This window comes from Varroa jacobsoni, unplaced genomic scaffold (assembly GCF_002532875.2).
Source record: "Varroa jacobsoni isolate VJ856 unplaced genomic scaffold, vjacob_1.0 scaffold_1459, whole genome shotgun sequence".
Lineage (NCBI taxonomy): Eukaryota > Metazoa > Arthropoda > Arachnida > Mesostigmata > Varroidae > Varroa > Varroa jacobsoni.
Window position 1 is genome coordinate 1 of NW_019214361.1, and position 23,322 is coordinate 23,322.

General features: G+C 40.3%; 2 protein-coding genes across 2 annotated transcripts in view; one reads left to right on the forward strand and one right to left on the reverse strand.

The window, feature by feature from the left end:
* Positions 1-4,122: 4,122 nt before the first annotated feature.
* Marf (Mitochondrial assembly regulatory factor) lies at positions 4,123-15,837 on the reverse strand. The gene is made up of 12 exons (XM_022850410.1): positions 15,820-15,837; positions 14,185-14,233; positions 13,620-13,726; positions 12,820-13,070; positions 11,852-11,945; positions 11,146-11,445; positions 10,692-10,853; positions 10,434-10,539; positions 9,885-10,183; positions 8,754-9,557; positions 8,319-8,461; positions 4,123-6,871 (listed from the first exon to the last, which is right to left on the reverse strand). Exons 1-12 carry the CDS (start codon positions 15,820-15,822, stop codon positions 6,802-6,804), a joined length of 2,388 nt encoding a protein of 795 aa, XP_022706145.1. The 5' UTR covers positions 15,823-15,837; the 3' UTR covers positions 4,123-6,801.
* Positions 15,838-17,210: 1,373 nt separating this feature from the next.
* The window catches only part of unk (RING finger protein unk), a 24,583-nt gene continuing 18,471 nt past the window's right edge, over positions 17,211-23,322 (forward strand). The window contains exon 1 of the mRNA XM_086972440.1: positions 17,211-19,522. Within this exon, the coding sequence (XP_086828566.1) occupies positions 19,383-19,522 (140 nt within the window). The 5' untranslated portion in view covers positions 17,211-19,382. The remainder of the gene's footprint in view (positions 19,523-23,322) is intronic.

Consider the following 23,322-nt stretch of genomic DNA (forward strand, 5'->3'; position numbering starts at 1 on the left):
ACACACACACACAGACATGCATCGATAGTATCCTGTTCGTGCAGCTGGGTACATCGACGTGCTGATGTACGTCGCACTCGAGGTACCTAAGGACAGATAAACAACCGAGACCACGTATAGAACTGTCAATAAAACTGGATTATTATTAGAAGCATTATGCCTTTGTGCATGGCAATCGCAAATAATATAGATTAGTGCGTGTTTAAAAAACCTGAAATAGAAAAAAGAGACAAGCCGATACGATGTAGCTTCCGCTTCTTTGCGTGATCCGGATTTCGTTGCGTAACACCGAATCGATATTTATGTATTTGTTTTACGATGATTTTTGTTTAGCGATTAGATATATTACAAAATATCGCTCGGTGACGCCCAGTGAATGAAACGATTGCAATGAACGCCACGAACTAAATATCAGATACGGCTTGTGATTCATGCATGACATGAACGCGACCTAATAATCGTTTCTGGCGGCTGCGGTGGCAGTTACAGAATACGCAGCCCCAGCACACGACCACCGCGCTTTTGTACATTGCACTTGTAACTTTGTAAACTTAAACTGTCGTTACACATTCATTTCGATATAGCTTAGTTCCAATTTAGTCACCAAACGGTTGTGTTTTTAGTGGTTGTACCAGATAATTTTACCCCACTGTACTAGCGTACGTAAATATTTACACGCAATGCAAACAGTTCTTAAACTTAGATACACGTAGCGTTTCTTTTATTATTTTTTTATCATTAGCATTATTTTTTTTTGCAGACTAACGCAAACACCAATCATATATTATTTTACATGTTCGCGCGTTTCCGAAGCCAACAGAGACGAAACACATTCAAATTTTATCTACGACTAACATTATTACGCTTGTGTGTTAATAAAATAATTAAAACCCACATAGAAATCAATCGGGTATTGTTACTGTTTTATCACTGCCGGCAAATGGCCGCCTAATCTTCATGGTCGACTAAGGTGCGCCATCAGAAATCTCCCGGATCGTCCTCCGTTTAGCTGCTGTTTAGCTTTGCATCTATTAGCTGCAGTAGCTTAGGGCTATTTCAGTGATAATATTTGTAAAATTCTATTATATTGATATGCTGAAAAAAAAGGATTAGTTCTGTAATATTGATGTTTTACACGAATTAGGATCCCGGATGACTTCAGTCTTGTAGTCTCCAATGTAGGTCTACACAACAGCGTCTGCAATTTAACAATAGCCTGTCTGTGATTTTTCTAAAATCACCAATCAATCAAGGTTCTGTTCCTATCTCAACATGATATGTCGTTGCGATAAAAAGGATTAGCAGCAACACAAGCAAGTAGAATATCATTGACATAAGTAAAAGTCATGCACAGATCACTATACACCCACAATATACATGACAAACAGACTTTACTGTCTGTTATATAGCATAATGTTACAGGTTCGTACCCTGACCTGAAGTACGTGATTCTAATAGTCGCTGCTGTTATATAATGGATCTGTTGTTCAGAGATAAGGATATTAAACCATGATACCTAATGAGAAAGAGAAAGCGAAAAACAGTTACATGATAAAATCTAATCTGTTTTACATAATGGTAGCATCTCTCTAATTACAAGTTTTCAAGTAAAATGATTAAAAGCGGCTTGATTTTTGGATTTATTTAAGTTATCTGATGAATCAAAGTGTTTTCTATTTACAACTCAAATTTTGAAATGCCTGCACTCAAGGGAAACAAACAAACCCGTTCAGAAAGTTTTATAAGAAACGCTGGTTTCTGCCAGATGTATGTTTGTCCTCTTTCTCCGTAAGTAATAGTTTCCATGTTTGATACTGAAGTCGTTTAGCATTACTTCTGCTGGCTGGCTGAAACGAAGTGTGTCTACGCCAATATGCGCACCTAGACTTAGACAAACACATTATCTACTGGGCGATCACGGCCATGGTGCGTACAGGCGTAGGGAGGTAGGAACTGGAATCTGGATACAAAGGCTGTCCCATCCTACAGCGGATACAATCTATTGGTTCCAAAAATGATGAGTCGTATTTAACCAGTTTTAAGAGTTACCTATTACCGAATCATCCTTAAATGGCACTCCGGTTACTTACCTAAAATCGCTCACAACCCTTATTCGTTTTCCGCAAAATTCTATATCTTGTACATGAAAGCCCGTGCATAAATCAAGCGACCTAAATCTTACTTTCCTTGAATGAATAGTACCTAAGCTGCAGCTGTCAGCAGCGACGTCTGCAACAACAAAAAGTTCGAATTTTTGCCCGGCATGCTAAATTTTTTCCATGGGGCGGTCGCCAGTGGCCCCTTAATAGGACTGCAATCCACTACGTACCACTGCTCTATCTTTGCAATAAACAGAAGGCTAAAATCCACATTGCCCTATATATCAAAATATCTACAACTATACAGCAGGTAAAAATGGGAATCTTCATTTACTAATTTATTGACGACACGAACGCTAGCGTCTGTCTATATCCTTTCTAAATACATAAAGGGGTGAAATCATCGTTCATTAAATAAATATTAATTTACCGGACAAATAACAGCGATAGAAAAACAAGATGATTAGAAGGGAAGATTCTGTGGCTAGAGGCCCATTTCAGTTGTATAGCAGTTGAAGTCTGTGTATCTGTATGGTTTCTAGTATATCATAGGCAGAAAATGAAGGGGGTTAACAGAGGACTTAACATCGCATTTATTCGCATGTACATATGTATGTATCAATTATACAACAATCTACTGCTGTACAACCAAAGAAGAATGAAAAAACGGTCACAAATTATTGTATTTGAAGTATTAATAATACCGATAATTATGATTACTATATATTATACTACAATCATATTAATTATAATTATCATCATGACTATTTTTATCATTGCTATAAACTAAAAAGATACATATATCCAGAATATCTATATATATTTGGTCGTGTGTATTGACTGTACTGCAATCGATATTTTCCGTGATGACAAATCCGGAATGAAACGATAGTTGATTAGTACGGCAAGGGTTACTGAAGAGATGCTGTTAATTAGGACATTTTATTGCTAAAGGGATAGCTATGATGATGATCGGGAAAACATCCATCACAATAATCTTTGCCGTACAGGAGACCACGTAATGATATATGTAGCATGGGTGATGATGATCATTTCTTGTTGTAATGATGGATATATAAAAAGGAAAGAGTGGGGATATATAAATCATGTTTAGATTAATACGCATGTTAAGTAACAGAAGTAATAGCTAGAAAAATAGTGGGAAACATTTACCATCTTCCGCCCACCTAAACCTTACTTTATAATAGTAGCAATAAGTTTTAAGGAACTCTAGGAAAGGCCGTGTATTGCTAGATGGTTGACATGAAACGTCTCGTTTTTTGTTTGCATTACGTAAGGCCGCATAGCTACGCATGCCGCGGAGTGGTACTGCAATTTGTATGTACCTATAAACAACATAACTAACAATAATTCCAAGTTGTTTCGGCCTAATTACAAACGTCGCATTCATTCCAATGTATAAGATATGACATGGCTTTACGGAGATAATGAGTTACGGCAAATTCATCAGATTTCATTATTTTGAGATTATAGGTTAAGTGACAACAAGCAGACTAAAGTAAAGGATCTTAAGGAAATCGCCAATCGCCGGCCGGGCAGAAGATCTGCATACAACCAAAAGCTGAGCAAGCCTCGATTTAGCTATGTTTAATGTTATTTTTGCAACTCCACTGTTAGCATATGCAAACTTTCTATTCTAATCAACAATACCGCAGTCAAAAGAAATTTTAACATTTACAAGGGCTTGTTTAATGCAATCAAAACTTGTCTCCACTTAAGATTTGGCAAAAAGACGTAAACGAAACATGTTACACGATGATAAAGTCCGATGGGTTAATACAGTTAGAAAAATAGTCATGATGGCTATACTACTATAATGACAACCTAGCAACTATGATATCGATGACAAGTCGTAAGGGCTTCTTTTGTAGAATGCTGCCTGTCTGTCGTGGCTAAGTAATCACCGGAACCGTTATCAAATTAACTATATATATATATATATATATATATTTAAAACGGCAGCAAAAGACGACGTCAAGTCTAAAACAAACACGCACTCAACTATTACAAACTTTTTACATTTAAATTTATTAATGACCTGATTGTCGACAACTTAACAATAAGAAGATTATTCAATATTTCTATTATTACCGTAAAGTTAAGTCGAGGAGATGAGACAAATTGGACAGTAGAAAAAAAAAAGACTGTTAGACGAAGGCCGCAAACCTCGCTGAGGGTGTTGCCAAAGCCAAACTGTCCCTTTCTCAAAACGGTAGAGTATTACTCCTACACAACTACATCCGACTTCGACCAACGTAAGACGCGCTAGCGTTGCATTGCGTAAGATAAAGGAAGGGGCAACTTAATGGTTGGCATGCTGCGCTACGCTCCGTCTCGTACGACGTTTTTTCCGTAGAAAATGCAATGTAAAGTATCAGTGGTAGTAAGAGCGCCTAAAATGGAAAGGTTACATGACGGTATTCTTATGGATCCTTAGAGTCTTTTCTATTTTCTTTGCTAAAAAAGACTAATTTTCGCCTTTCACAAGAGCGTGAGCGCGGAAAAGGAATGAAACGAGTAGCAGGAGTTGTCCGAGAAATGACTGGATAATCTCTGGGTTTTTGTCATAGTCATTCAGTGTCGAACCTATAAGCCTCGATGGGCCGGTTCAAGGCTGTTTTAGCCATTAAATAGAAGCGCCAAACATACAAATAATATTGATCTTTAATTAGCTAGGATTAGCAATTAGAAATTCAACCAAACTATGAAAAGGTCTCGATTGAAAGTTCCCGATTAAGAGACCTGGTGTAACAGTCTAAGAAGTGATTGAAACAGGCCCGAAAAACTTACCTGAGTAATCAAATTTTTTGACCGTAATCATTTTTCTAGTAAGACGACGATAATTTTGTACTACTGTTGAATAGAGCTAACTCTGCGAACACGAGAATACCGCTTTGTTGCAGTTGTATACACTTGAAAATTTATGCATATCGTGTCCTTAATAGCAAAAGTTGTGCTCGCAAGAAAATGAATTTATATAGGGTGATAACCACTATGTCAGGAACGGCACGAGCAAAAACTCTGCAGCGACCGCTTTAGCACTTGACAAAAAAAAAAGAAACATAGCAAAATGTTTCTTTTTTTGTCAGCAAAATGTGCGTTCACCAGATGCACTAAAAATTTTGAAAGATCTATCGCCATCTGTCGTAAACAGCCGAACACATTTTACAGTTGACTAATAGGATACCGAATCCATCAAATATGAAAGTTTGTCTGTGGTAAAGTATGTCCTTATTAAAACCGCGCTTACGAAAAGCTAATCGTCAACTAACAATAATACCTAATATTGCGATTCAGTTTCCTATAATACTTGTTTTTAAATATAATGGATCATGATTAACAATAAAAAATTAACAATAGACCCCAATCAATATCGAGTGAAAAAAAGAGCACCCGATGACCGTTGTCTTTCAAACGTTATGATAAATGCATGCATGTAAAATGTAGATGACCTTAAATTCAGTTGGTACTTCCTACATTCCCATTAATAAAGCTTTCTTAGTACAACAGAATAAAAATAGTCCAGCGTGCTAATTCTAGATAATGAGTTGAAAAATTACTAAGTTAAGTCCTCAAAACTGTATTTATGCCTTGTGGGTATTTGTGCATTCACGCCAAATGTGCGCTTTTTCATTAGCGATGTAGTTAAAATGTGTACTATTTTTTTCTGGCGTGGAGTGCACAGCTAATTTGTTTGGTTTTCGATTCTAAATGGTCGATTGCGTCGTTACGCTTTATTAAATTATGAAATTTGCTTTCTGGAAATTGAAGAAGCTCATCAATTTAGTCGTTAAGAACTAGACGAAATATGTTCTTTGCCTAACTATATAGTAGTTATTAAATGAAACCTGCCATCTATCATAAGCGGTAATCATTACGTTTTGTTGAGGAAAAAATCCAATTTGTATACACGTTTTTCAGTTGGTTTAGGTGGTCTTCTAATTCTGCCTATAGAAAAGATGGAAAGTATTCTATTGACAGTAACATATGAATTCTCACTAATAGGTGTTGCCGAACTCTTGGGCCTGTAACTGAATTGTCATCATTGTCTAAAGTCAGAATACATATATCCATATAATATTTATTACAAATGACGTTAACACTGCAAAGAGGCTCTACACCATTCGTTCTCAGCTCCCACCATTCAATAACTGTAAATTAGACTTATGCCTAATATTATCTATATTTAATTCCCGCCTATCGAGGGGTAGAATCCACTCTGGTTGCTATCTACAATTTCCGTGGCGACCCGCCTTCTCATTTCCGCAATTGGGCATGCGTCATTCTTTCGTATCAAATTAAGAGAGCTAAACTTTTACTCAGTCGTTTTTTCAAGCTGTTTTTTATGCGTGCACGAGCTTCGACTTTCGAAGATTCGAGCCAAGTAGCTGTCACCTGCTTAAAAAAGGATAAATTCTTCGTTTTCCAATCGTGTACTTTCCATTGTCACGCAGCATATCACTTCTAGCAGTAACTGTTACTCCTAGTAGGAACAGGTATTTGCGCCATGGTTGCTTCTCAAAATGCCGTTGCCCTTATTCCAATCTTCAGTTCCAATGTTCCAGGTCATCAGAGAATTTTTGGTGAAGGTCGTAGCCAAACTGTAGTTCTTTTCTGTTGCATTCCCATCGCCAACCTAATCTACCGTTGTCGTTGTATGTGCGTCTTGTTCGGGATTCTACTACTCATCTTGACGAAGATATTCTTCGCTAAATTTGTCCAGTGTAGCTCGCAGAAAGTTGGCTTGGTTCCTGAAATCGATGACGTAACAAAGTGCGCACGTGTTACCTGGTTATTGACAAATCTCAACGCGAAACATCAAAAACTAATGTGACTGTACTTTGGGAGACTTACTTGCAAGCGAGATCATTTTCTCTTCAGGGGAACCTAAGGTTGAACTATCAATTTATTTACATGATATCTTAGGTCGTTCAATATATTGATATGACAAATATTGATCTATGTGTATAAACTATTTAAAGTCGAAAATCGTTAACCAGGATAGCGTCACTTGGGCTCTTAGTAGGTGAGTTGTATTGAACCATAGAAAATCGGAGAATTTGAGCGGTCTACATATGTGAGTTCTTTTTTGAAACCACGTACTTGGTGAAGGTTCTATTACTAAAACCACCATGAACCACTGTTTCAAGAATTTCTGAAAAGAAAATTTTGAGCTCAAAAATTAGTCTTGCGAAAAACACTTTGTAAAGGCAAGTGATGAAGGGTGGAGGATCGTGCTGGAAGCTAACCCATTTCGAAAAGGATGAATATTAACTTTAGTATTGGTATATGTGAAGATATTATACATAATAAAATCGGTCCAACTAATATAATAAAAAATGTGGTCGGGGTGGGCCAATGGAATTTTTGGGAGAGGTTCAAAAACGGGGACGTAAAGATACTCGTTTTTATTTGTTTTTACATTAGAATAATGACTCATTTTTGCTTGGTTAAATGGATTCCTTATAGTCGTAACAGTGGGTGGATGCAGCTGAATCGACGGGACGTTCCCCCAAAGAAAATGTACAGCTACAAAATCTTATGCTGTTTGTGTAGTGCCTTGATGGTAAAGTTGTCCACTATAGTTTCATGAGTCGTTTATCAGGTATGGCTGAAGTGTAGTGTCAACAACTGAGAGAGATAATAAAAAACTCCGCATTAAACAGCCAGGGTCAGTGAGCAGAAGTCAACCAATTCGTTCGACGTTGTGCCGTAAGAATCACAATGGCAAAAATGAAGAGAATAGAGTCGGAGGCTTCCTGGCAAACGTGACTCCCACAGATTTCCATTTTTTAAAATCTCGTCAACTTCTTCGCAGGATGATATATGAACTATCCTTCAATACTTCATAAATTTTTGTACCTTAAACTTCTCCAGCAGCATAATAAATAATAATTAAAATATTAATGTTATAGATGATGATGGCACATACTTCGATTAAAAATAAGAAAAGTGAGCCTGTGAAAAAATCGAAAAGTAAAAGTTCACTTCCCATGGAAAGTTATGTTCCATAACCTGATATATATCAAGTATTTGAACACTCAAGGAAATTTCTTCAGGTATTTGATACGAAAATTGATTTTCTCATACTATAAATAGCTTTCGCGAGGATGCTACGCGATTATAGTTTGTACTAAATGGTCGATTTCGGGAAACCTAGTTGATTGTGTTGTAACTGTGAGCCCTCAGTGAACTTACTTCAGAAGACGCGCTTGGTCCTCCGCTTCCTCAGCTTCGGCGATACACCCGTCCAGGCGGCTGATATCTGCTTCGATGTCTGTAACCACTTCGTCAACTAAATGGCCCAATCTTGCAAATGTCCCCGACAACTCTTGCTGCACCTATACTCCAGGTATACATAAGATATCGTGTTTACTTATAGTAAAGTATGATAACACCTATTATTGCTTTTTGGGTATCTTGTCTGTGTGTGCTAAGTCTCATTTGGACTAGTTTGAAGCACATTTGATGTCTCTTCAATCAGCCAATCAAATTTTCCAAAAGAAGCAGATTTATGTGCGCTAAGGAGACTGCGTGGGCTACCATACGGTTAATTGAATAATGATAAAAAAATTATAGAAGAAACACTCTGGAATAAAATCTTGTGGTGTCTTAACTGGTAACACCACAAACCTGGTGACTGCAGTTCGACGACGTGAGTTCAACGATAAGCTTCAGCTTGCTGGAAGCGTGACGGACGTACTGTTTCTTGAAGGCTTTTTCTTTCGCTTTATTCGTCCACGTCATACGCTCGTATGCATAGACCAAACAATATGCACCTAATGAGACGATAATGGGGCGCCACCCCACAGTGCGCACAACCAGTCCTGCAATAGCGAAAATGCCGACCGCAGTCTGACTTGTTGGTGACAGCAAAGCGATCTTCGAGATAACAGCCAGGTAGTCTTCGGCGGGCATGCTAAGCGGCGTTAGCGGCATCTCAGTGCCAAAAGCCCGTTCGCTAGGAGTCAACGCACCGGCCGAAAGCGGTCGCGGCACTGGACTCTGACCTAGCAGTGGATGATTTGCGCGGCGTGGACCTAGAAAGCGGTTGATCAGTGCCGTCAAGCCGAGCGAGAACCGAAACTCGAGGTCTTCTTGAAAATCCCCGCAGAGAGACTCACAATTGAGGCGGTATAACGGCTCGAAGTGATTCCGTGGCAAGGCATTCTGCATTTGCGATTGCAGTTGATCGGGGATAAGTGTAGCGAGCCGAGACACCATATCCTTCTGCGACGTCTCGACTGAACATTGCAGCTGCACGTTGAGTCGTGCCTTGAGATTCGAGCCAAGGCCCTTTTCGACATACGAATGTAGTTCTTTCTTGTAGAGGTTTAACAACGCCGGATCATGGTGAAACGGTCGTTCGTATTCTGTGACGAGCACGTTCAGCTTGCGAATCTCCTCGGAGAGAGCCTGGGTCACTTGGCACTCCACCTAACAAAGCATAAGAAGAAATGCCTAAGCAATGAATTAAGTTTTAACTGACGAGTTGGAAATAATGCTCTAGACTAAACGAGTTCAACTCAACCTAGTAAGGTTGAACTGCGTGCAAAATTCAGAAAATATTTCACAATGAAGATATGTTGTATGAGTTAAGCGTTCAGTGCGCCTTTTTTCGTAAAAAAAAGGCTTAAGGTCGGACCTGAAAAATGGCGCTTGCAATTGCTACGCGTGAATTGTTCTGGCTGCATTATTAAGTAAGCTGTCAGAACAAAGAAGATATTCTTTGTGCATTGCTGCAAGTGATGTTTGCTTAAATACCTGTTCAACAAGCTGCTCGATGCGATGTTTCGTTTCTTCAGTGAGGATTGCCATCTGTTGCTTCGTATGCTCTAATTTTTCTGAATGCTCATCACGCTCTTGCTGTTTGTCCTTTTTCAGCCTTGCAGCGCCCTCGTATGCCTTGTTCATGACGTTATAGACACTTTGCACAATCTCGTAGCCACGCTCGCAGTGTTGCTGGAACTTGGTCTTTACGGCAGTCTCTGATAGGCATTTCTCGAACTTGCGTTCGAAATCCTCAAACTCGAAATAACGAGCTTGGTAGCCTTCCACATATACTGTCAATGATAAACGAAGTAGCCGAATTAATTCGAATTAATGTTATCATCCATAATTTTTCAGTTACATACCGTGTTCACATATACGTATTTACTACAACCAACGACGAGTGTAATCTTCTTTCTCTTTCCTTTTATTCTTTCCTTTTAATTAATTGCGCCTCTGACTCGGTCACGGGGATTGGGAAGCGACACATAAACCCACGACGCTTGAATGCTACATTCATAATTTGCAAGGAAGTGTACTCACCTGCTGACTGGCCGTCGCCTTTAAGCTTACGAATTCGCGTATCCAGAACTTCTCTTGCAGATATGAAGAAAACCCGCTCTTCGGCCTTTGCTCGGGTCGAGTACACCTTCGTTACCGGAGCGAATACATTATAAAACATGAGTAAGATGTCGATAAGTCTATAACTAAATAGTGTATTTTCAGATCAGATATATATAAACAATCCAATGAACAAAGTTTAAATTCTAAAAGTAAAAGAATTCACTCCATCCTAGTTACCTTCAGTTCGTCAACTAGAAAGGCAATATTTCTTTCAAGGTGTTGCTTGCGAACCATCTCCATACTCTCAGGCTCGTTGGCCGAGGCATCCCATCGATTGTTAAGAATAAACACGTTTGGCGTAGACAGCTTTTCTGACACTTTGTGGAAAAATTTTTTTTCCTGAAAAAATTATCATTTACCAAAAACATATGGCATATTTACTATTCTAGTGTTATACTTACTCTTCTTGCCTTTACCCCGGAAGAAAAACTAAAACAACCTGTCTTCGCAACAGATATGCACATATAATCACAATAGGAGTTTGAGAAGGAAAAATGATCACGACTTAAGGGCCTTTAATGTTATGGAAATTATCGCTCATTTGTATATCACTGTAGATACTACAGTAAAAATCTACTATTTTTCAATTAGTTGCCCATCTAAATGTCCTCAGACACAGGGTAACCCATACCGTTGTTGTCAGCGTGCTTTCCGCGTTGGCCACAATGACGAAAACATCAGCGTCAAGGCAGTACTTGTCAATCCAGTCGTCAACATTCGGAGATACGTCGACGCCGGGAGAGTCGAGAAGGACTACATCGTCCCGCAACAGATTGCACCGGTCTGGTGGCCAATAAATACGAACAAGGGCATTGTGATCTAGGGATTCCCCGTTGAGAGCATTTGCCAACTGCTGAACGGACTTCACACTTTGTCGAACAGTGGAAGCTTCCGTGGTCAGATACGAATCATTTGATTTGCTACCCTCAACCTGTAAAAGAAACAAAGAGCAACCGCTAGTTCAACAATTTGTGCAAAACACAAACATTTTTGTCACAGATTAGTTTTTTGAAACACGTCAAACAGGTCTGACATTTTTGCTAAAGGCATAAGTTATCCTAAAATAACTATACTGAAACTTTACTTAGCGACAACTTAGCGATAAATAATTGAATAGCTGAAATTATTAGGCAATTATAAACTTGATTTAACCCGTTTCGTTTTTTTTTCAATACACAGAATACTGATTTCTTTCAACTGTCGATTGTGAAGAGTGCAAGCAGTGCTAGTCAGAACCGACTATTTTTTTGATTCATATGTCTAAGGCTATTTTAGGTCGTTTATAACCGTTTATTTAGTACATCAACTCCACCCGCCCAACCACACAATTCACATACCTGAAGGAAACAGTTGGTAGTATGACCAAGTCCAGAAGGAAGAATTTTGTCCTGGAGCATGGCATTGATCACAGTACTTTTTCCGTTGCTTGTCCTAGAACAAAAGGAATACATCCAGGTTGCAAATGATGGACTGAGTTCTCTATGCTCGCTGGGGCTATTGCTTATTAAAGTGTTGATTCGTTTGAAAATAAATTCTGAATTTTGTATCAATTCCCAGTCGTGCGAACTCCAAGACTGAGGCCTTTCAGGATAATTTATCTAAATGAATTTTACCCGAAAGAATTTCTTCACCGTAATTTTTTATGGTTTTATAGTAAATATAGGAGGTAATGTTTTGATCAGTCAAATTAGGAACTTAATTGAATTTCAATAGTTTTTTTCAAATAATTTGAATTCTTGATAGCAGCGTATCACGCAGTAGTCTATAACTATCATAAGTTTTACAATCGTCTGCCAGTAATATCTGGGATGCTTCCATAACGTCACGGGCAATAAACCTTTAGAAAGAGACACTGTTTTTTTTTGAAAGGATGTAATTAGCATCATTAGAAATTGCCGCTGAAACTTTAGCCGACACTTTTAGGTCAGTTTTGGCTTGATCGAGGACAAACGCTGTGACGAAGAGTTTTTTTTATTTCTGTGGACTCATAGATATTTTTTTAAACATGCATTTTTATAAATGCGTAGATTTGTAGAGGCAGTAGTAAAAGCCAGGCGAAAGTTTTGTGTTTATTCCAAACGTTCCTACTTAACGTTACTATTCTTTCGATAGATGTTGCTTTGCGAGCGAATTGTTTCCCTCAAGGGATGACAGAACCTCTTGAGAAACATTGTCTAGGTCACGTACGTCTTCGGCTAGATTTAGCGTAAAAAAACCTTCTTCACGAAGTTTCACCTCTAACATGCATAACTACATGGATATATGCAATGCACGGCTAGTAAGCTCAGTTACGCAAGGTACGTACCGTCCAAAGAAGACACATTTCATGTGATCTCTAGCCAGAACATCTCTGATGCCTCGGACTTTTTCGATGAAGCTTCCGACGAGGGCTTTATCATCTGCGTTAATAATCCCTAGGTCATTGTTAAGTGCCTTTAAGAACTCCTGCCCATCAGTGACATACCTCGCGATATCACAGAAGCCAGCATTAATGTGTTTCTTGGCCTTAACAAATAGTTTAAGTGGAGACATGGTCTCCCGCATTGTCCCGCCAGCCTGCAACAATCAATCAATAAATATATTGCCATAGTTAAGACTCTTCGGAATCATCGTGACGTTTGCATGTCGATTATAGTAATCGCAACAGTAAACTCATATTAAGCTGGAAGAAAACTCGCTTGAGAACTTCACTGCTGTACAGATACCTCACTTTCTCGTTGATGCTGTACACCATCTGCTAGGCAAGATGATAGGAGAATATGTAACTGCAATATGTAACAGGTATAATAATTTGTGCCCACTACTCACCCCTCTAAAACGATACCTGTGATAGTCAAATCAAATGTTATTGTGCTAACTTCGTCTTACTGGTGCTAACCTTAATGGCTTGTGTGTACGTTGCATTTGAATCTTGAATCTTTCATATTCTTGGTGTAGCTTAGGTCAAAATGAGCCCGAAAATAGCACTCAATATCAAAATCAGTTTCATTGCTATTCATTACCGGTCATAACAATAAGAATAAAAAAGATTGCGGAATGAAAATACAGATTATAATTATATTTGCGTGCTTTTTGCAAACTCATGAAATTAACATGGAAACAAACCTTTGGACTTGTGCCATTGTGTGAATCGCCCCCTCCGAAGCTTTGTTGGATCATTCTTTGAATAGAGCCTGACATTCGCTTATTCAACGACTGCCGTCTCGAAACACCTGAAATTGCAGTAGGAAAACAACGTAGATTTATTGCTATTATTCAATTCCATACAATGATGCGTGAACATGAGGATATCTAACAGCGATAGCTGCTGGTAACCAATTATAACAGGTAATCGATTTTCAATGATCCCTTATCCACACGTCAATAGAGTACACCGATCCGAATTTGATTTGTTGTATTATGAGCCCCATCATAAATTATCAAGCGTGTCTAAATCCCTTCTTATTGAATGATAATGTTGTGGGGTTTGTCGCTGTAAGTATAGGTATTAATTTCACACTCAGGGAATGAGAAACAATTAGTTGGCCCACTACTAGATGGCTGAGTACGGAGGAAAACGGAACTACAAACCTATAAACAATGAACCATATAGGGTCCGTTACTGAAAGGCATTACAAGATACCGAAAGGAAATATAAAGCTGGAATCACCTTACAAGTTTATTCACTAACCTGTTGCCGTACTTGTGTTGAATGAGATAGCTTTGTTATCCGATAAACCCTACACGGATTGATAATACAAAATTGAAAAAATATTTTAATACTCGTTTTCAGAAAGCATATATTTTTTAAATATATTTCGGTGCTATTTTAATACGCTTTCAATATCCGTACGCTTGAGACAAATGATGATTCTATAATGCTCTCAATACATAATGTGTCAGACTCAAAAGGAGGAAAAATTCCTCATCTTTTCTGTATATTCCACGTATTTGATTTGTTCAAAAAACTTCGTTGGAAGCCCCCACATGTTTATGAATTTATCAAATAAAAAAAACCAATAAAATTAGCAGGTTCTGTTTGAAACAGCTTTCTTTATTGCCGTCATGACACTCTAGTCATACAGCCAGCCGTAAATGATAGCGGTTTCGTGATATATTTTTTAAAAAATAGTACAAAAGCCTATTCAAGTAACCTATGTTCTATTCCTCTGCGTTATTTTCGTCCTCTTTCCGTACGCGTCATTGTTGTCGCTACTCTGCTTAGTATACCGCATACCATTCATGAATCAATCTTTTGAAAAGACGAAATCTTCCTTAGTTCTCACTTGTTGTATTTATAGAGAGGAGGAAACCCCGTCAAGTCAGTATTTATTTTTTTTGTTTCTCTTAGTATTATATCAAAGTTCATTACATAAACGTTAAAGATTGATGTATAGTATATTAAAGTGTATTGTCACATATAATGCAATTAGCTAGATTTCTCAACTGGGTATTGCGCTTCGATGGATTACAAGTGGAACAGAAAAACGCGAGTTACCGCACACAGCGCCGGCTAAATACCGATAACAAATATTACTAACGTAAGCATATATTCTATCAAGACATGCAGGCAAAAAGGGCGACTATGATATATTTTATCATTTTTTGTCGCCACGTGCCGCACAAAATCGAACTTTTTTTTTGTAATGGATAGAATTGGGCTCGTGGCCGACGTACAGCTCGAAACAAAATTACATGCTTAGCTGTATATCTTTATTGGTTGACCTACTATTTTCTGACTCAATCCTGATTACCCTTCGGGTCAATAATCGTCCGCAATGATTGACGCAAATATGATTGAGCGACGTACTTATTGAATCTGATGATCTCTTGGAATTTTAGTCCTTCCCGGTTCAGAGTGCCTAAACACACGGGCACTCAATTCTGAACACAGCAGGGAACATGCAAGCACAACGGTTTCGCTAACACCGAATCCGTCACCATATTGTCCAGATTCAAATACACTGTAGCCGATTAGCGTTAAGTGTTTGAGCAGTTGTTACTTAGTCCAAATAAACGTTCTAAAATCAAGGGCACTCAAGAGCAAGATGAAAGGACCGACTGTCGTCTCCGTTAGAACGCACCGACCGTTTCCGCTGCAGCTGCTACCGTTGTTTGTTAGGTGGCGCGCGGAAATTTAACGTGATCTATTTACATCTATATTAGTTTTATGCAACGACTGCGGGTCAGATAGATCGAATAAGGTGGACATAACAGCCGGTATTTAGTACGGACTTTTTTTAGGGATACGGTCAAATCTCAATCTAGGCAAACCACAGCGTTGCTACCATTAAAACTGCATACCAATACATTGCCGACCGCTCACCATACAAAGAAGACTATCGGGTCGCCGACGACAACGACGACATGCGGAATCATAACAAAATACATCTGATCAGCTTTTGGATCTGAATGGATGGATGCGTTCACTAGACAGACAGGACGGACGATGAAAGCAAAACAGCACAGGCTTGAGTACCGGGCGACTGAACCGGGCCGCGACAGTGACGAAGAAGATATACGATCCAATGCTTTCTCAGAAACATGATACGGTAGATACTAAGGATCGCTGAAAACTAATAGCAGAAAAGTGTTATAAACGTTTCTTTTTCTAATATATAAAATTCAAAATAAAGAAGTATACTGTTTAACGCAAAAAGGAATTTGAAATAAAAGTTTAGAATCATTCCTTTTTTTTTTCGGGAAGCGGACGACGTATTTTCATAGTTGTTAACAAGAGAAATCCAATACACGCGTTGTTATTTTAGGAAAAAGTAAATCAACTATAAATGGTATCATAACATATTTATCGACTATCGCTAAAGCTAATAATAACTGTTGCTCCAACCATATCTACATGAACATTGGCAATTGTTATCCACTCGTACACAGTTTGTAGACTTTCATATAGAGTGTCAGAAGATGCACAAAAAAATGGTGAAGTCAACATTTACTATAAACGCGGCTATGCCATAAACGGCCTCAGGCTACAACTGTCGTCTACGAAGCGCGCAGCAATGTTTTTTACCTAGTTTTTGTTATTAAATCAAAACAACGTTCGCTTTTTTGAATATAGCAACTATTCGAAAGTACAAGACGCTGTACTTTGTGTCTCATTTGTACATCAGTGGTCCATTTATCCAAAAATAATTCCTTATGATGCATTAAGACGTATGCATTCCTTGGGACTTAATTCTGAGTAGTAAATAGATAGATTATGCCTCTCTAACGCAATGGCCCTTTCTTCGGTCGCGAATAACTTTGCTTCCACTGTCTGTGGGCGTTGTTTTCGTCGTCGTCGTCGTTTCATTTGTAGCGAGGTTATTAGTTCCATCGCAAGGAACGGAGACAAACTGCAACACGAAATTAAGAGGTTTTTGCATGTATACGCAGACCTCTGCCAAACTATATAACAATCAATCAATCAATAAGCGTATGATCAATACATAGATTTTACGACAACTTAGCTTCCTCTATATTTAACAACCTTTTCTATCCCGCAATGATTTGTTGTTAGACTTGTTTACAAGAAAAGCGAGCACCAAAAAAATGTTACTTTCACACCAAATTCACCTCTAAAATTCAAGGCAAATACAATTTGAGGCTCGAATACATTGTCGAGCATGTGTATTTTTGAGAACTTGCTTTGGAGAAGAATTAACCGAGAGGAAAATTATGGCCGAATGTTTCTGCAAGCTCCCACGTCTCATACCCTCCTTGCACCCTTAAAGGCCACTCGCTGGCTAATTCCCGCTAGACGGCGCCCTCTCAAGGGCGTTACAGGCTACCGTAGCGAAACATTGCCGGGAGCTGGCGCGTTGTGTGCGCAGCGCAGTGGACCGCCGCTTCTCGGGTTGTTGTTTATAATATCAAGTCTGTATGGTATGGTGTGCTGCTCTGGGGAATGAGTATGGTTTGATGCGATCATGGTGCTGTGCTGGTGATCCGTTTCGTGCAGCGAAGAAAACAAGTGAGAATTGCGTGCACAACGCATCTCTTTCAAGTTGTCAAAAATACGAGGAAATTGTGTATTTTACTCTCGAATTTTTCAGAGGCTTGAGCGACTTCGGCGTACGGCCGAACATCGCACCGCGAAAAACGAGTAGTCCGAATACAACGAGACATTGAGCAGGAGAGACAAAAACGTCGGCTGCGATACAGCAACCGAATCACTGTTACAGCTGTTGCCACGAGAGCAACTGTTGGTAGTCGAAGCTCTCGGTGAAGAATTGAAGAACGGAGCAGTCCGCTATCCCAAACGCTACACCACGTCAACGTCATTACGAGAGACGGACAAAAAACAAATCCATGTATTGACGAAGGAACAAGGCTGGACAGGATTAGCTAGTCAGAGACAGTCGACTAGCGGTTGTACGTTAACAACAACAGCGTGTGCGGTACTCAAGTGTTGGTTTGTGGCAGAGGAAAAGCCGAGGTGGACGGCGGTGCTTGTTGTGGAGAAAAAATTCGACGTGATCTGCAACGGTGTACGACGCTTCTGACAAAGATTCGACGATACGTGCTCCGAGCAGGGAAGACTAGCAGGTTTTCGGGGCGCTGAACTGCCGCTCAACCGCCCGCCCATAAAAAGCTGTAACCATCGTGAACAATAACGGGCTGACTTGACCGCTACAATAACAGCAGTAACAACATTATCATAAGCAGTGTACGAAGCCGTAAGCTACAGAATCGACAACTAGTGTGTGCGTATCCAGTTACTCGAAACTGTTTGCTATTATTATTTTTCCGATCTAGAGCTGCCGCTGTTGTCGTCGTCGTCGTTGCCGCCGCGTTAAAGTAGGTAGCGAGTACACGGTTTGTTGTCGTCATTGTTGCGACGGGGTCTGAGAGCCAGTTGAATCGTGAGTGAATAACTCAGCGAGATCAAGTTGTTTGGCGTGTGTCAGTCCAATTGACGGGTTCTTGTTGCTTGCCCCAAATCCTCAGACAATCGCGTGGCAGTCCGTCGCAGGACAAACGAGAGTCGGCCGTCTGCCGCTTGCAGGTTTCCGCGGCAAGAAAGCGTCGAGTTGCCTTCGGGACTGTTAGCAAGCAGCCGTGGCACTGCCGAGTTCACTAAATGTGCCTCCTTGGCGGACAGCACGTCAGAAGAGTCCGAGCCGTTGTGCTATACTCAAAGTGCAGCCCAATGATCGACGTTCCGCGTTAGCCAACGAGGTGACGGGGGCGGTCAGGTGAATGGTGGGTTATTACTGTTTTTTGTAGCTCTAGGAGGAGACAGGGTCCCTCGGCCGCTCTAATTTGTGTGTGTGTGTGTGTTTTGTTTATTTGTTTCTTTGTTCTATCGCCCGCCTATGACCGGTTTATCAACACCATCGTCACCATTTCGTGCGTACCGTGCGTCGTATTTCTGAATGCGTTGCCTACAGTGTGCTGCTTGTGTGTTTCCTTGCCTACTGATCTATCGCAAACAGCATTTGGCACCCACGCAGCAACGGGTGACGAAGGCAAAAATAAGAAAATCCACCACGACCACAAGTCGACATACGCTGGCAGCGTACGACAGGCAACGGCGCCTTGTTGACGGCTCCGACGGCAAGATTGACGAAGGCACTTGTGTTAGTGGAAGTCGCTAGTGGGTGTCGTTCTGTGCCACTAAGGAACTGCAACAGCGAGAGCGGCTTATTGTGGAAACAACAACAAATTGAAGAAAGGCGGCGGTTACGACGGTGCTCGTTGTGGGCATTCACAGTTGTTGTTGTTCCACTAACGGAAACGCAGCAACGAGCTGGACGGACAACAGAAGGAGCAACGGTAAATTACCAACAGAAACAATAACAACTATTTCCACGCCGATACAATATAAACGACATCAACTAAACAACAACAACAACAACAAGGGCAGCAGCAGCAACAGCAACAACAAAAATGAGTGGTAACAACAGCAGCATGGCCGGAAACGGTGCAGGTGGCAGTGGGCCACCGACCTCTGAAGCAGGCGCGGTTGTCGCTAGCAATCAGGCTAAGGCGACACTCAACGTACAGGCCGAGAAACCCCTTCATTATACGTAAGTCGAGAGCCCAGGATAGTCTTTAGTAGTAGATTGTTGATCCCATGATAGACCCCAGGTTCAAGAGAGCCGATGGTGGTTTCCGTTAAAACTTAGCGTGATCTGATAATAAGATTAATAATCATAATGGTGCGAGGAAGAAAATTGACGGCCGTTGACCAGATAAGACAGTGCTGTATAACGATGATGAATATGCGTATATGAACTATGGCGGTGGAAGCTGAAGATGCACATGTAAATTCTCAATCCTGCTTTTTTTTTTTAATTTTTGCAACACTTGTACGTGTCCATACATATACACAGGTCTGATAGTACATACTGTTTATATTTATACCTAGTGTAGTTATCGACAGCTTTCGTAGAAGCAATGGTGGGGTATACATACACGGAACGCAAGCACTAAATAAGGCTGAAATTGATCCAGTACCTATTTATATAATATTAGCGCGCAATGATCATTTCCTGATAATATCGTATCGCTGCGGTACCCCCTACTATTACAATGTTTCTACCGTTTGGTTATCGAGTTAACTTCGGCAGTACTTGCGAAGATTCCATTATAGAGATGATCGCATGTGGTGTACCTATGCTGACTAAACCGCGTGGTGAACGTTGTCGCAGCGAGGAGAGAAACGAATCACCCTGTTTCCGCTTAATTAATCTATAACGTCTTGCCTGTTGCTCACGCATTAAAGCAGATGAAACCGCTCGCTTGTCGCAGACAGAGAAGAGACCGCTGCGAAATACAGACAAATCTCTGGCAAATGGAGCAATGTCAGCATGCTCGTGCTTGCGCAAGCGTACGCAAGTATGTGCCTATATGTACATATGTATGTATGTATATATATCCCCTGGTGCCATGAATGACGAATCAGTGCTGCTTTTTTTTGCGTCTACTTAACATGGAGGATTACATGTAGTAGTGCCTGTAACACACGCAATATTAATAGTGTCAACAACACCACAGCGGTCAGTGGCTGACACGAAGGTCAAGGCTGTTCGTTGCTCAAGGCTGTTCGTTCCACCCGCTAAAGAACATTACCCCATTGAGCTTCTGTTGCTGTACTTTTTTTAGTTCTCTATCGAGCGAGAGCTGCAGTGCGTTCTATGGGCGCGTAATATACGATGCATGAAGCCTAGTGTCGGTAAATAAAACAACTTTACATCTACAACGACCCGTAATCCTGTCGTCGTCGTCGTCAAAAGCATTTTAATGATCCAGAAGATGATTTCGCTTGGCGTTAGGGCTGTTTACCCTCCAGTCGATTCGTTGGTCGGTCGGTCGGTCGTTTATAATCCAAAAGCGATACGATGATCCCTTTCGACGTGAAATAGCGAACTGGCAATTGTACGCAACCACCTTTGCTTTTTAGTTATTGTCAAACTCCACCGGTTGCGTTAAAAAGTAAAGATTCGCAGCTACTCAGCAGGTAAAGGGTGGTTTTGTAGAGTTGCCGCAGGCCTGCGCAGATTTTGTTGCTGTGAGAGACCTACTCGTCGAGTTAAACCACTTTCTGCCCACACGCTGCAGTGCGCCTATAAACAGCCGCTAGCTGCAGCGGGAGGGCCTGTGTGCTTGTTTGTCGCCGCGTCTTCCCTGTCTCTTATCAGCTGGTTGATGTTTAGTCAAAACTGCATGCGGGTGGATGGCTAGCAGTATACTAGCGCACTGTTCTTACGACAATGAGTTAGATAAGTAGCATCCCTCCTCGGGAAGGGTCGTTAACCGCCATTACCTGCGCAATTATTCCTTTAAACAATGACGGATAAATAACTGTAAATGAATAAGGATGATGATAGTCGATAATCAGAGCGAAAGATTAGAAAAACGTGCACGGGCGCGTGCATGCTGGATCCTAAGCGAGTTCAGTATTGCTTCCTGAGTCGTTTGTACATTATTTTTTCCTTTTACCATAAAGATTTTAATAAAGGATTGTGTGCTTCAATAGGTATTCGTCTCGTCACATTTTTAACAAATGCTAGCTTTTAGCCCACGGCTTAGTTAGTATAAACTGACTTATAGATTCTAGGCCATTAAAGAATTAAGTTTTCAATATAAAGTTCTGTTTCAAATTACAAGTTGACTAGAATAGAATATTTTTATCTCATATGTCGACTTTCATATAGCTTGTTCATCAAAGTACTTCATGTTTACCTGTACACCTCGCACAGTTAGTAGATATTAACAATATACCCACATAAAAGATTTAAATAAATATGTGCAAGATATAATAGATGCAGGCAGTACTTGAACCTGCTCACTAGCATTCCTTCGTACTACTTTATCTTGCTGTGATGCTCTCGACAGCGTTCACAGCCAATGACGTATAGGGAGATTATCGCAAGATTAGGTCTATGAGAAAGCCAAGTCGAAATCGTCGCTCGTTCGTTCGTCAGCTCTTAGCAAATGGCAGACGACGAAATGCGAGCAACTGCATTAAACATGGCTTTCGTGTCTGTCACCCCATCATTCGTTTAATAGGCCCACTCGTACGGCCTCATCCATACTGGAGATCTGTTGCAGCTGGCCTAATAAGTGACGGTAACGAAACGTCTGTGCAGTGATCACGCTATTTTGAACGAACATCGGCTAGCTACAAACAGATGCACTAACAATATCATAGAATCGTGATTCCCACACCTGAAGCTAAATCTCCTTGTGTATTTGTAACCCCGAGTTGATAAAACTCGTTATATATATATATATATATATATATATATATATATATATATATATATGTTGAGAATATCAACCGACGACAAGTTCTCCTTCTTTCCCTAGAGATTACCGTAGATGGGAGCACAGGAAGTGGTAGAAAAGGCTGAATGGGTCTGTGCGGATCTCAATGCTAATTTTAAAGCAGCCGCGGTCCTACTTTGAAGCGGCGTTGTGGACGGTGATGCCGAGATTTGGGCGCCAAGGTAATTTGTCGAATTCTGCCAACTGCTTGTCTGTCCGTCTGATGGAAACGAAGTGATGCATTAATACGTAGTGTTCCCACAAAATTCGAATTACTTTAACCCTTTACAAGAAAATATGGGTGGCACTGAATCCCAGCAAAACTCATGAAAATGGATTGCTTTTATAAGCGACCTGCGGTTCTGTCAAAATCTGACATGTACGTACCGCTACCCTGAATATGGTTCACGGTTACCATTATTATAAAAAAACTTTTAATCGAGTACTGTAGCCTTGTAAAGTAAAATAAACTATATCATTATAAACCCCATTATTAAATCCCCCCGCAAAGAAGGTTTTGCTCGTTATTTCGCAAGCAGGGAACTCGCTTCTCTCATTCATGTTTCAGACTTGTCTAGTTAGTACACGCAAGATGTGTGGCATTGAACTTGCCCATTACAATCGTTCGCTCGCGGTTATTAATTAAGATACTCATATGCATATCATGGCTGCTAATCCGATGAGTTAGGTAACGTGTATTCGAAATGGTACTGTTTAGAAGTGTTCGAACTTGTTTAAGTTCGAACACTTCTAAACTACAGTCAACCGAGTTAAAGTTCAACGCTATTAGGTAACGTTTACGCAAGCGAATTATTGAAGACTTCGTGATTGAAGTGTTCGTCAGTGGCATAGGGACTAGGGACAGTCAAAACTACGATACGGTTGTACTTTTCTTTAATCCGTGTATAACGTGCTATCCTGCCGTTAAACCTAAGAGCGTTGGGTTGTTACGGGTAGAATCCGGGCGTGCACACTTTTTGTATGGTGCTTAACGCGAGTCATCTGAATCAATTTCGGACCTATAACATGAGTTGTAGGTCCGAAACTGACCGCCTAA